General features: G+C 51.8%; 1 protein-coding gene across 1 annotated transcript; it reads left to right on the forward strand.

Annotated features, from left to right (window-relative positions):
* The first annotated feature begins 558 nt into the window (after positions 1–558).
* On the forward strand, positions 559–11,562 carry LACTBL1 (lactamase beta like 1). Its single transcript, XM_032418135.1, has 6 exons — positions 559–664; positions 3,155–3,264; positions 5,028–5,185; positions 6,186–6,421; positions 9,512–9,617; positions 10,581–11,562. The coding sequence occupies exons 1-6, from the start codon at positions 616–618 to the stop codon at positions 11,560–11,562; spliced, it is 1,641 nt and encodes a 546-aa protein (XP_032274026.1). The 5' UTR covers positions 559–615.
* The last annotated feature ends 1,947 nt before the right edge of the window (positions 11,563–13,509 follow it).

Below are 13,509 nucleotides of genomic sequence, written 5' to 3' on the forward strand. Positions count from 1 at the left end.
GATGGACGGACCATACACTAAACAAGTAACGGACATGGCAGTTTTTAAAGTGTCAAGATAGGAGGAAAGTATGGTAAAATGTTAAGATCTAACAAACTTGAGCGGTGGGTGCCCTGCCCTTGGAGAACTCGCACTCCATGAGGAACATCAGCTCATAGGAGTCCAACAACTGTCGTATTAAGGAGCTGGACTTGTACCACAATGGAGGCTTGTACAAAGTGCCGTGGAGGGGACCTGGATGAGGAGGGCTGGGGAAGGCGGCATTTCAGCTGGTCTTAGGTATTTTATTAAGTACACAGGAGAGAGATGGCATGCCCGGCCGAGGAAACAGGCTGTGCAAAGGCCCAGGGGTGCGGAGGTGCACACGTGGCACAGCTGTTGAAGAGATCATACTGGGAAGGACCTTAGTTTTACAGGCGTGATATGTCCCCCAAGCTGTGGGCTCTCAGGATGTCTGGGTGAAGCTAAGGCATGGTAGGGGTCCCGCTGACCGCCATGGGGCCGTGCCCTGTGTCCTTCCCCTTCCAGGTGGGCCAGCTGCCCCGCCTGCCGAAAGTGAAAAAGAAGTGGCTCTTCCCAGCTTCCTGCAGCTTCTTCTTCCTGCTCTCTGTGGTTATGGCTGGCTGCTTCCTGTGGCAGTACCACCTCCCCAAGCTGAAGACCAGTGAGTGCACCAGCATCCTTGAGCTGCTCCCCACCCCTGTGGGTCCCGTGGGCTGGGAGCTGTGATTGGAAGGTGTAGGGGCAAGGCCACAAGATTTAGACTCAGAAGCTCTGGCCTTCATTCGGACTCCGATTCTCCCTAGCTGTGTGTCTCTGGGCCAGTTGTGTGACCCTTCTGTGTCCTGAGGCTCTCACGGATCCCAATGCCACTGGGGTTTCCTTAAACTACCTAGTCTGGCTCTAAAACTCAGGGTCCCCCAATACGTGCAAACGGAGTTTCTCTCACCTGGTCTTCAGCCCTCATGGTAGGATCTCCAGGCCCCACACCCCCTAAATCCTCTCCCAGCTATATCTAAGACCCTGGGAGGAACAATGAGGTGTCCAAGAAATGGGCAGACGCTGCCATTTCTTGGAGCCTCTCCATCAGGGGCTGGTCAAGGCTTGGCAAATGAGCCACCCCTGCTGGTAATGTCCACAGGCCTTCTGTTGCTATAGCAACCCCTCTGACCTCCAACCTGCTGGGATCCTGGATCATCCAGAATCCCAGGCCTCTGCTAAAGCTAGGGAGAATGTCTCGCTCCATTCCTGTCATGTTACAGATGTGCAAGGCTCAATGAGGTGGCCTGGGCTCCCAAAGTCCCACAGAGCTATTTTGCAGAAGTGGCTCCTTTTATTTTCCTGCTGGCTTTTTCCTTTCCCACCCCAACCTGTTCTTTCTAGGATAAATTCCTTTATCAAGGGCTTCTTAGTCCCTCAAGCAAACAGTCCCCAAGTAGGTGGGTCAGCCTGTCCTCTAGGGCCATGCTTCTGAAACTGTCAAACTACCAATCCGAAGCAGACCAGCATTATTATAAATAGATACAAATGAAATTAAATGAAAAAAAAAAGAGAGAGAAATTAGATGGAAAAAAAGATTATAAAATAGAAGCCCAAGTTTTAAGATTCAACACAAAATTACTCCATCAAACTGCTACAGAAGTTTCTAAATGCGTGCTCTCAAATTTTCTCCTTCGTTTGTCACAAATGGGAAACAAACAGTTCATGGACCTACTTGGGTCTGCTGAGCACGGTGATCTAAGTCCTCTCCCTCGTGTGGGCACCACCTGAGAGGCTGTTAGAAATGAGGACGCCCTGGCTCCACCCCATATCTACTCAACCAAATCTGCCTTTTTTTTTTTTAAGTAGGCTCCATACCCAGCATGGGGCCCAACATGGGGCTTGAACTTACGATCCTGAGATCAAGACCTGGGCTGAGATCATGAGTTGGATGCTTAACTGACTGAGCCACCCAGGGGCCCCTCAAATCTGCATTTTAAGATTGCCAGGTGACTTTTTGTGCATGTGCCTATTAATGCAGGGCTGGAGGCACCAGCCCTACTGGAGTCCCAGGCTGAGCAAAGCTTAGGCTTTGGCTGAGCCCTCCCTACTCCAATTATTAAACCTATGTCAGGGAGTTGTTGAGAGATCTTCCCTAAGGTTTGTCATTTTTCTGTTTGGGACCCTATCAGTTACCGAATGCTAAGTAAGAAGCCACCCCCAAACCTACTGGCTTCAAGCAAAGTGATTTATTCCTTCTCATGATTCTGTGGGCTTGCTGGCAGTTCTGCTGCTGGTCTAACCCGGGCTCTTTCCAATGCAGAGGGCAAAGTCGCCTGGGCAAGTCCCTGCTTACACACACTCGCTCTCAAGGCTGCTATTCCAGGCTTATCCACAAGGGGGCAGTGGTCCCAGGGAGCAAATGATTTAAGGCCTAATTTTGGAAGGTGCTCCGTCAATTCGTCCTGACAAAGTCAGCCAGATTCAAGAGGTGGGAGGAACTGGAAGAATATTCTAGACTGTTCTTCGAGGATGAGGGGGAGGTCTGGGGCCTCTGTGATGATCTCTCAGCCTGAATCCCATCCTGCCAGGGCCCACACCTTCTCCCCCGAGGTTCCCAGGAAACCATACACCTGGACCAAAGCAGAATGCAATTTAGAGCTGATATCCCAGACACAACGCTCTGCTGACAGAAGGCACTGTCCCTTATGGGTTAGGCCTGAAGCCCAAGTGAGACCCAAGTCTACTTCTCCACCCAAATATAGAATCAGAACTAGAGAAACAGAGACAGACAGACAGACAGACATGGCTGAGCCTGTCCCCAAGAAGCCAGAACTTTTCTAAGTCAGCTGACTACATGGAGGGAGGAAGCTGGTGAAGCAAGAGACAAGGGCTGACCACTGGAACCGTGGCCTGATTGGCATTTTGAAGGCCAAGCATCATGTGGCAGGCATGGGACTGTCCCTTCTCCCAGGCAGACTCTGCCTTTTGCCCCTTGCTGCCCATGGTGGGTCGCTGTGCCCTGCTATCTTCTGGGGAGGCTGCTGCCAGCTGGGAGGGCTGGCCCCGAAGCATGGCTCTGGTCTTTGCTACCACCTTCCCATCTCTTCCAGGATGACCCCTAGACTCCTATCCTGATCTCTGTCCCCCACTCACTGCGTGATGTTCCCTCCAGGTTCCCTGGGACCAGAGGTGACTTCTGCCCCTGTGAGGATGTGTCCCCGGCACCCGGAGCCTGTGCCCCTGACCCACCCCCTCCCTGTGTTGAAGGAGGCCCTGGAAAAGGTCAGTGATGACCCAAGAGGCACCTCAGTGTATGGGCTAGGCCTGGGTGATGACGGGGAGGGCACGTTCTGGACACTAGCAGTGGTATTCATTCATTCATTCATTCATTCATTCATTCAACATACAATTCTCGAGCACCTACTCTGTGCTAGGCACCAGGGAGATGGCAGGAAGAAGATCCTGTCCTGCTCTAAAGAAGCTACTAGTCTGGAAGTGACAGAATAATCAAGACAAATAACATCTATAACTGAGGGGTAAGAGTGAGGGTAGGAGAAGTTTAGGGAACTATGGGGTACAGAGAACTGGCTTTGGGGTCAGGCAAGGCTTCTGGAGGGAGTGCTGTCTACACTGAGATGTGAACAAGCAGGAGATAGCCAGATGACACGCGTTTATACAGTAAGGGAGCTCGGGGGAGTGAAGCGCGTGCTCTGCAGAGAGGGGCCGGCACGTGCACGGGTCCAGGGGCAGCGGAGTGAGGGTGAGGCACACACAGAGAACTACGTAGAAATTCAGGCTGGTGGGGCCAGAGGCGGGCGGAGGAGGACAGAGCCCTACCCCAGAGGCCGGCGTGGTATCGTTAAACACACGCCCCCTACAGCATAAGTGTTAGCGCCGCAGGGCAGCCCACACTAGAGGGGGCTGTCAGCCAGCACTGGTCTGTGCCCGTCAGACCCCAGCCCCGGTCACTCACCTCAGGAGACACACAGACAAACGAAACATCACGCGGTGTGGGGATGTAAAACTGTTGTCCGGGACAGTTGAAGGGACGGGCGTCCACACGAGAGGAGGCGTGGGCCGCACAGAGAGACACCCATGGCTGCCTGCAGTGAAGCAGAGGGAGCAAGGTGGTGCTCTGAGGCTCCAGGGTCACAGTCACGGAAATGAAACAAAGCAGCAGCGATACCCATGGCCGCCCTTAGTGGGCACCTAGGACATGGCGGCCTCTTGCCGGGGATGTGAGTCTCCGTGGACAGAGCAGGACCCGGAGGCGCACAGGGCGAAGCTAGCGCTGGGGCGGGAACCACAGGTGGACAGAACTCAATTCCGGATCTGTGAAGTCACTTGGCAGGGCAGGGGGGCCGTGAATCAGGAGCTAGGGCTGGAGTTCGCCTGGGCTTCTCATCCTGACTCCACGAACCATTAACCACTTGGGCGAGTCACTTCCGGTCTCATGAATTCACTTTTCTCATCTGTAAAATAGGGAGAAGTGAGCACGGACTTGTTATGAAGATTAAGTGAGAATCACGTTATATGATGCCTGGCACGTGCCAAATGTCCAACAGATACAGGGGTTCTCACTGGCACTGCATTTCATTATTGAAAACAATGTCTTTTCAGTCAACGTTCAAAGAGGGTCTATGGGCCCTCTATCGTGAATTCTCCAACATTAGGGGGCCAGACCAGGCCGGGCTGGACGTGTTCTAGGACATCAGACAAGGGTTCAACTAGACCAGTAGTTTAACCCTTCCCTCCTTTTACATTTTGCCAAAGAAATGTTTCTTTGAACAAAAATCTTATGAGGAAGCCCTACACAGAAAACGCATTTAGTGGAGCTGCTCTGGTTGCAAGTGGGTGGGGGTCCCATCCCAGGGGGTCTGAGAACCGGAGGTCTGGAGGCTCTAGCAACAGTGCGGAGAGAAGGGAGGGGAGCCAGGCCTGGGCTGCTGTGTGCAGGGGGTGGTGTGGGAGTGGGCCTGGCGTGCAGAATGAGCGGAGGGTGTCTCTGCGCCTGTACTCTGAGCCTCCTGCTCTTCTCCTCCGAGGTGGACCGGATCCTGCATCAGGCGCTGTCTGCCCCGGGCCTGGCTGCCATGTCTGCAGTTGTCATCCACAATGACACTGTGCTCTGGACTGGGAACTTTGGGAAGAAGAATGGCTCAGACCCAGCCTCTGGGCCCCCCAATGAGTACACCATGTACCGGTCAGCTGGGTGACCTCCAGGGTCCTCTAGAGGGGGGCAGGGATGGGAGGACAAGGGAGACCTAGGAGGTAGGGGGACTCAAGAGAATCATGACTGGGGGTCCAAGCTGCCAGGGTCCTTTATTAAGTCCTGACAATTTTATAGATGAGGAGACTGAGATCCAGAGAGGACCAGAGAGTGCCCAACATCACATGACGACAGGGATAATAGGTCAGGAAGGAATCCCTTCTGGAGAGCCCTTAGTCCAAAACCTCCCTAACTAGAAAAGGCTCCCTGTGTCCCATTCCCCCTGCCCCACCCCTGCTATCTGCCACAAAGGGACTATAACCAGTTCCTGGGCCTTTGCCCCAGGTCCCTGTCAGTTGGCATCAGTGGTCCAGATGGAAGAAACATGGGACCCTCTGCTGCACATGCAGTCTCCCCTCCTCGGCGCTGCCTGTGGGAGCCTTAAAGCTGACCATGCAAAGTGAACATGCTCACTCCCAGAGATACTGTGAGGATGTCAGAGGTTCCATTCACACTGCACCTGTTATGTGCCAGGCATGGGGCCAACAATTATATTTGCTATCACTTACTGAACATGTACTACCTACCTGCTTGGTTCGTTGCCAAGCACTTTACATGCCCAATCTCATTCAATCTTTTCTACGACCTGTGAAATGGACAATGAAACTGAATCTCAGAAAGATCTAGTACTTGCCCAAGACCAGTTGGCCAGTGTGAGGAAGAGGTATGATCCCAACCCACATCTGTCCCAGAATGGGAAGGGCCTGGGGTGAGGCCTGGTGTGGGGATGGTGCTCAGGAGTATCCACCCACCACTGTGATATCTCAAACATCCCAGAGGCAGTTTGACAGAGGCTGGTGAATTTCCATCTGAGACACTGCGTAAGGGTGGACTCAGTGCTTTCCTAGAACTGGGGTGTGGGGGTGCAGGGTGGAGGTGGGCTGTGGGGCCAACTGCATGTCCTCTGCACACTTGTGCCCTTAATACTGTCCAGGATCTCCAGCATCTCCAAGGTCTTTCCAGTCCTCATGCTGTACCGGCTGTGGGAGGAGGGCACCGTGGCCTCCCTAGACGACCCTCTGGAGCGGTATGCCAGCAGCTTCACCATCAATAACCCGCTGGGCCTGGCATCGGCCCCTGCACAGAGCCTGCTGGACAGGCTAGAGGAGGTGGGCCCAGCCCCAAGGCCTTCGCCGGTCACCCTCCGAAGGATGGCCAGCCAGCTCTCAGGTGAGCAGCTCCGGACTTTTCCAGCTCAACCCAAACCATTTCAGGTGCGGGCACTGAGCAGCAGGTTCTCATCCAGCCTGGCCATACCACCCATTCCCCGAGCCAGGCCTGAAAAATGGAAACACCTAAATATCCATAAATGGGGGACTGGCCAAATGAACTAGGACAGGGCTCTATAATCAAATAAAATGCAGCCCGAGAGAAAAGGGCAACAATGTTCTTCAGGTACCTAGATAGAATAAGGTACAATGTTAATTTAAGCGGGGAAAAAAGCTCAAACAGCATATGTTAGATGTTACCATATGAATGGATAAAATAACATACACACATATAGTGCATACGGGTATATGAGTATATATGTGTTAGAAAGTATAATGTGCACATTACATAACACACTTATATAAACTATATGAATATACACATACCTGCCGTTCCGTCATTTCAAAAGGTCTGAGGTCTCAGTCGATGGACGTGGCTGGTTATCCCTTCCGAGCCCAGATGGTGTACCCGAGGCTCAGCGAGAGGATGGAGCCTCCTGAAGCAGCTCATGCAGGACAGGATCAGTCTTCTTGAGGGAGAGCGGCCCAGTGGTTAAGGGCATGAGCGCTGAAATTCCAGCTCTGCCCTCTCCCAGCTGTGTGATCTTCAGCAAGTCATTTAACTTCTCTGAACTCTATTTTTCTCCTCTGTAAAAGGACTGTGGTTTACATTATTATTGGGGATTAAATGAGCTAATGAGCGTAGAACACTTCGCAGAGCACCTGGCACAGAGCAGGTACTTGTCAATGTAGCCTTGGTTATTACAGCCAGGGTTAGACCTAGGTTTAGCGGGGCCTCATGTGGATAGAATCCTGGGCCCCTCTTTAAGAATACATTATTAAAAATTCAAAATTAGATACAGTTCTTGGAAGGGGCCACGCAGCTGCGGAGCCTTGACGCTTAGGCTCCTCCCGCCTCCTGTTAAATCCACCCAGGTTGTAACTCTGACTCCAGGGCTCCCTCTAGGGGTGTGTTGTGGATTCTTCTCTATTCATACTCAGGGAACCCAGCACCCTGTGCTTGGTTGGTTTTAAAACATCCCACATGTCTTCTCCCACAGTCCCAAGGCACAGCTGCCTGCATTAACTTTGTTTTAGGCTCTCAATGTCTTTTATGATTGACTCTCACTGTGATCACTATGATTGGCTCTCTCTCATTCCTGGAGCTTTTCATCACTTCTCCAAGTTAAGCCTTCCAACACCTCACAGGGAAGCCACTGCAGGTGCTTCAGCCCATGTGAAGATGAGCAAGTAGAGGCTCAGAGAGGTAAAGTACATGGTTTGTGGCCACACGGCAAGAAGCGTCAGAGTCAAGGGGTGCCTGGGTGGCTCAGAGGTTAAGCGTCCAACTCTTGATTTCAGCTCAGGTCATGATCTCAGGGTTGTGGGATCGAGCCCCATGTCAGGCTCTGTGCTGGGCGTGGAGCCTGCTTAAGATTCTCTCTCTCCCTTTCCCTCTGCCCCTCCCCCCTCTTCTTAAAAAAAAAAAAAAAGAAGTGTCAGAGTCAGAACTTAAACCCAGGGGCGCCTGGGTGGCTCGGTCGTTAAGCGTCTGCCTTCGGCTCAGGTCATGATCCCAGGGTCCTGGGATCAAGCCCCGCATCAGGCTCCCTGCTCGGCGGGAAGCCTGCTTCTCCCTCTCCCACTCCCCATGCTTGTGTTCCCTCTCTCGCTGTGTCTCTCTCTGTCAAATAAATAAAATCTTAAAAAAAAAAAAAGAAAAAAAGAACTTAAACCCAGGACTCAAGACTCCATCTCCCAGTTGCTTAAGCCAAAAGCCTTTGAGTCACCCTGATATCTCCAACCCCCACACCCTCCACATCTTCTCCAGTAGCAAATTCTGTTGGCTCCTCACTCAAAATATATCCAGAATCCAACCACTCCTCACCGTCTCCACTGCTAGCACTTGAGTCTAAGCCACCATCAATTAAACATGGATTTTTCAAGTCTCCTTACAGGCTTCCTCGCTTCTGCCACTTCCCCCCAAAAGTCTGTTTTCAAACAGCAACCTGAGCAACCCTGATAAAATATACATCAGATCACATCACTCTTCTGCTCAAAACTCCTGCAGTGATCACATCCCACTCAGAGAAAAAGCCAAGTCCTTCCAGCACCGTCCAGCACCTTATGGCATCTGGTGCCTACACCCCCAATATCTCTCACCTCCAAAAGTCTTCCCCTTCTCACTCTTCTCTTCAGCCACACTGGCTGTTCCTCACTGGTCCTCAAACATGCCAAATCATTCCTGCCTCAGGGCCTTTGCACTAGCTGTTCCCTCTGTGGGAGACATTCTTTCCTCACACTGCTGCGTGGCTCTCCCCCTCACCTTCTCTGGCTCTCACCTGCTCACAGGTCACCTTCTCTCTGAGGCCTTCCTCTGATCACCTTGGATAAAATAATAATCCCTCCCTTCTTACATGCAATTATTTTTCTCCACAGTATGGGTATTTATTTATCATCTGTCCCCTCCCCTAGAATGGAAACCCCATGTGGGCAAGGACTTTATTTTGCTCACTACTGAACCCCCAGGTCCCAGAACAGTCCTTGAAACAAAAGGGATGCTTGAAAACTATTGAGTAGAAGGATGTAAAGAATCCCAGTCCTGTGACCCTTCCCATACTTGTTGCATCCAATAAACAGAAAATTCCAAGTGGGCAGAGGAGCCAATTCCAAAAAACCTGTTTGGGTACTGACCTCAAGATTTTTGTGGAATCAAACTTCCATGGTGGATGATAACAATTATTTTTTTGAACAGTTACTATGACCAGGCACCATGCTAAGCATTTTATCTCAACTAATCCTCACATGAGCCAAATTAAAAGGAAATTATTTCCCTCATGCTACAGATGAGGGGACTGGGGCTCAGAGAGGTTAAGTGACTTGCCCAATATAACACAGACAGGATTAGAGTCTATGCTAGACTTTTTTTTTTTTTAAGTGATTTTGTGGTTCTTCTCTCTCAATTCATGGAAGGTGGGGGAGGGAGCGCACTCAGGGGCCCACTATCCCATGCTCAGCTGGCCCAGCAGGTCTGATCACTGCTCCTCCCCAGGGCTGCCCAGAAGGCTCCGCTCGACTTCGCTGCTGTGGAGGGGCAGCACCCAGGAGGCCCTGAGCCTACTCAAGGATGACGTACTGGTGGCAGACCCGGGAACCAGGTGAGGAGTGTGTCTGATGCCCCACCCACATTAGGAACCGCCCGAGGTGACACACCCCTCCTAGGAGAGAGCCTGTGTCACCTCATCCTAGATAGCTGGAGCCAGGGGACACTTCAGGGATCCCTGAATGCATCCCCTATTCCACAGCTGAGAGGACAGGCCCAGACGGGGGGCACAGCCAGGCTGGGGGGAAGGTGGGCCCAGATCCAGTTCTGTGTGAACCCTGTATTCTGTCAATTCATCAACTCAGCTTTTACTGAGCATCTACTCAACTGAGATACAGCACCTAGCTATTGAGATACAGCAGGGAACGAATGTAACCAGGCTGCTCCTCAGGAAGTGTACATTCTTCTGAGTGAACAGTGGACATTTTCATCAGTGAACAGATAAACGAAAGAAATACAGTTTGCCAAGTGCCATAATGGAAATAAATGGGATGCTGATGAGACACGGAGTGGATAGCTGGGGTAGCCATTGAACAAACCCCCACTCTGGGAGCAGGAGGGTTTGGGAGAAGGGAGGGGTGAAATCCTGCCTCCTCTTTGTTATCCTTCAGCTACAAGCTCCCTGTCATTTTTGCCCCACAATAGTCCAAGACTCTAGTCTTCCATTTGATAAAATAAATCATATTAAAGTGTGAAGACCCAATAAGATTTGTTTTACCACTTTCCCAGGTGCACTGCCGAGTCCAACTCTTCCCCAAGTTGCTGTGTACCCCTGGGCAATTCTCTGCCCCTCTCTGGGCTTTAGTCTTCCCAGATGTAGGATAGTGACTTGGATTCACTGACCTCTGGAGTCTCTGCCGAGTCTGACCATCTGGGATGCAGTGAAGCAGGTTCCTTCTCAACCTCACCCAGTCCAATGAAACTCTGGTGGCATTTTAGACTGGTGGCGTGGGGCTCTTTAGGGCGTGGAGATAATTCCTCCAAGGCCACATCCCAGTTTCCACCTTTCTTCCTCCAGGTGCCATTACAGCACGCTGGCCTTCTCGCTTCTGGCCCATGTCCTGGCAGCGCACACTGCTGAGGGGGACTACGAACGCTGGATCTCGGAGAACGTGCTGGAGCCGCTGGGCATGGCGGACACGGGCTTCGACCTCACGCCCCTCGTGCGCGCCCGCCTGGCGGCCGGCTTCTACGGCAGCGGGCGGCCCGCGCCGCTCTACGACCTGGGCTGGTACCGGCCGTCCGGCCAGATGTACTCCACCCCCGCCGACCTGGCCAAGCTGGCCATGGTGCTCCTGGGCAGCGGGCCCCAGCGGCTCCTGCGGCCCGACGCGGCCAAGACCCTGCTGGCGCCGCTGCTGGCCTGCTCGGGCGCCTACTTCGCCAACGAGACGGGCACACCGTGGGAGTTCCACGCGCAGCGGGGCTACCGCGTGGTGCGCAAGGACGGCGACCTGGACGGCTACGCCGCCACCTTCTCCCTGGTGCCGCCGCTGCGCCTGGGCCTCGTGCTGCTCCTGGCCGGCCCGCGGCCCCCCGGGCGCGACCTGGTGGCGCAGGCCTACGACGTGCTCCTGCCCGCCGTGGAGACGGCCCTCCGGGAGGCCGAGCCCAACCCCGCCCCGCCGCCCAGCGCGCGCCCCTTCGCGGGCTACTTCACCTTCGCCAACCAGACCTTCTACGAGGTGCGCCCCGGGCCGGCGGGCGAGCTGCGCCTGCGCCAGTTCGGGCCGCGCGTCGAGGCGCTGGTGCCCCCCGCCTTCCGCACGCTGGCGCTGCGCCACGTGCGCGGCCGCGTCTTCCAGCTGCACGTGGCCCGCCGGTTCCCGTGCGCGCTGCCGCTCGGCGACGCCTGGCTTTCCCTCGAGGCCCAGCACGGGCAGCTCGTCAACTTCTACCCGTTGGACCACCACGGGCTATCCCCCGGCTTCGACGTGCCGGGCCTCAACACCTACCGGGTGCTGAGGCTGCAGCGCAAGCCCGTGTTCAAGACGCAGTGACGCAGGGCTCTGTCCCTCCGGAGCCTATCCCTTTCTTGCCTCTGGAGCCTCCCCCTTCCTCGCCTCCGGGCTTTCCGATCTAGATTTGGAAGGTGGAGCTGCGGAGATGTCTATTAGAGAAGCCGAGTAGTGGGGCAAAGTGGCACAGGCATTGCTATTCAAAGTGTGGGGTCTGCGGGCCACAGCCGGTTTTTGAACTTTTTGTTACGTAGGGGGTGGAAGAGTTAAGTACAGAAATTTAGCGTGAGCATTTAGAAACTTCCATAGCAAGCTGACAGAGTACTTTCTTTAAAAGATTTTATTTATTTATTTGAAAGCGAGAGCGAGCGAGCGAGAGCGAGCAGGGGGAGGGGCAGAAGGAGAGGAAGAATCTCAAGCTGACTCTATGCTAAGCCGGAGGGGAGGTGGGACTCGATCTGACCACCTGAGCCAAAATCAAGAGTGGGCTGCCTAACGGACTGAGCCACCCTGGCGCCCAGAGTACATTTGTATCTGTTGCGTATAAGACAAAATACGGGCTTGTGTTTTGTCTTTTAAAAATCAACCCTACTGAGTTTTAATTTATACAATTTATATAAATTTTTATAAAATGAAATGCACACATTAGCCATGATTTTGACAAATATTTATGCTCACTATAATCAAGATACGGAAAATTTCCATTATCCCCCAAACTTCTTTTGCTGTCAATCTCCTCCCCTGCACCCAGCCCTAGGCAACCGCTGATCTATTTTTGTCACAATGGATTCATTTTGCCTGTTCTAGAATTTCATATAAATGGAATCATACAGGGTAGTCTTTTGTGTTTGGCTTTCCCCCCCTCAGCATGATGTTTTTGAGGTTCACCCATGTCTTTGTGTGTATCAATAGTTGTTCCTTTTTATTGCTAAGTAGCATTCCATTGTATGGGTGTATCACATTTACTTATCCATTTACCTGTTGATGGACATTTGGGTTCTTTCCAGACTTGGGCTATTCGGAAAAACCATTCCTGTATAAGTCATTTTGTGAATACATGCTTTCATTTCTCTTGGTAAATATCTAGGTAAGCAGTTTTCCAAAGCATTTGTATATTTTGCAATTCCACCAGCAATATGTTGCTCCACATCTTTGTAAAAACTTAGCATTGTCAGTCTTTTCAACTCTAGGCATGCTCCGGTTGTGAAGTCCTAACTCACATTTGAGAGAGCGAGCGAGCGAGCGAGAGCGAGCAGGGGGAGGGGCAGAAGGTAATTATAGATTCACATGTAGTTGAAGGAAATAACCAATGTACCTTTCACCCAGTTTCTTCCAATGGAAACATCGTGCAAAACTATAGTACAATAGCGTAAGCAAGTAATTGACATTGATAGAGTCAAGGTACAGAACATTTTCCTCAGGGCAAGAGTCCCTCTTGTTGCCCTTTTCTGGCTGGGCCCACTTGCTTACCAACCCCACCCCCTCCTTAACTCCTAGCAACCACTAATCTGGTTTCCATTTCTGTAATTTTGTCATTTCAAGAATATTATATGTATGGAGTCATGCAGTATGTAATTTGGGGGGATTTTTTTTTTTTCACTCAGCATATTTCTCTGGAGATTTGTTCAAGTTGTTGCAAGTATCAACAGCTTTTTTCTTTTTGTTGTAGAGTAATGGTTGCATGGTATGGATGGGCCACAGTGTATTTAACCATTCATTTGATGAAAGACATCTGGCTTGTTTCCAATTTTAAGCTATTACGAATAAGGCTGCTTTGAACCTTTGTTTACAGGTAACTGTGTGAACAGAAGTTTTATTTCTCTGGGATGAATGCCCAGGAGTGCAACTAATGAGTTGAATGGGAGTTGTTTGCTTTTGTTTTGTTTTGTTTTTAAGAGACTTGTCAAACTGTTTTTCAGAGTGGCTGTGCCGTTTTATAATCCAATCAGCAATATAGGAGTGATCCAGTTTCCTGCATGTTTTTTTTTT

The sequence above is a fragment of the Phoca vitulina genome, unplaced genomic scaffold (assembly GCF_004348235.1).
Source record: "Phoca vitulina isolate PV1807 unplaced genomic scaffold, GSC_HSeal_1.0 scaffold2, whole genome shotgun sequence".
NCBI lineage: Eukaryota > Metazoa > Chordata > Mammalia > Carnivora > Phocidae > Phoca > Phoca vitulina.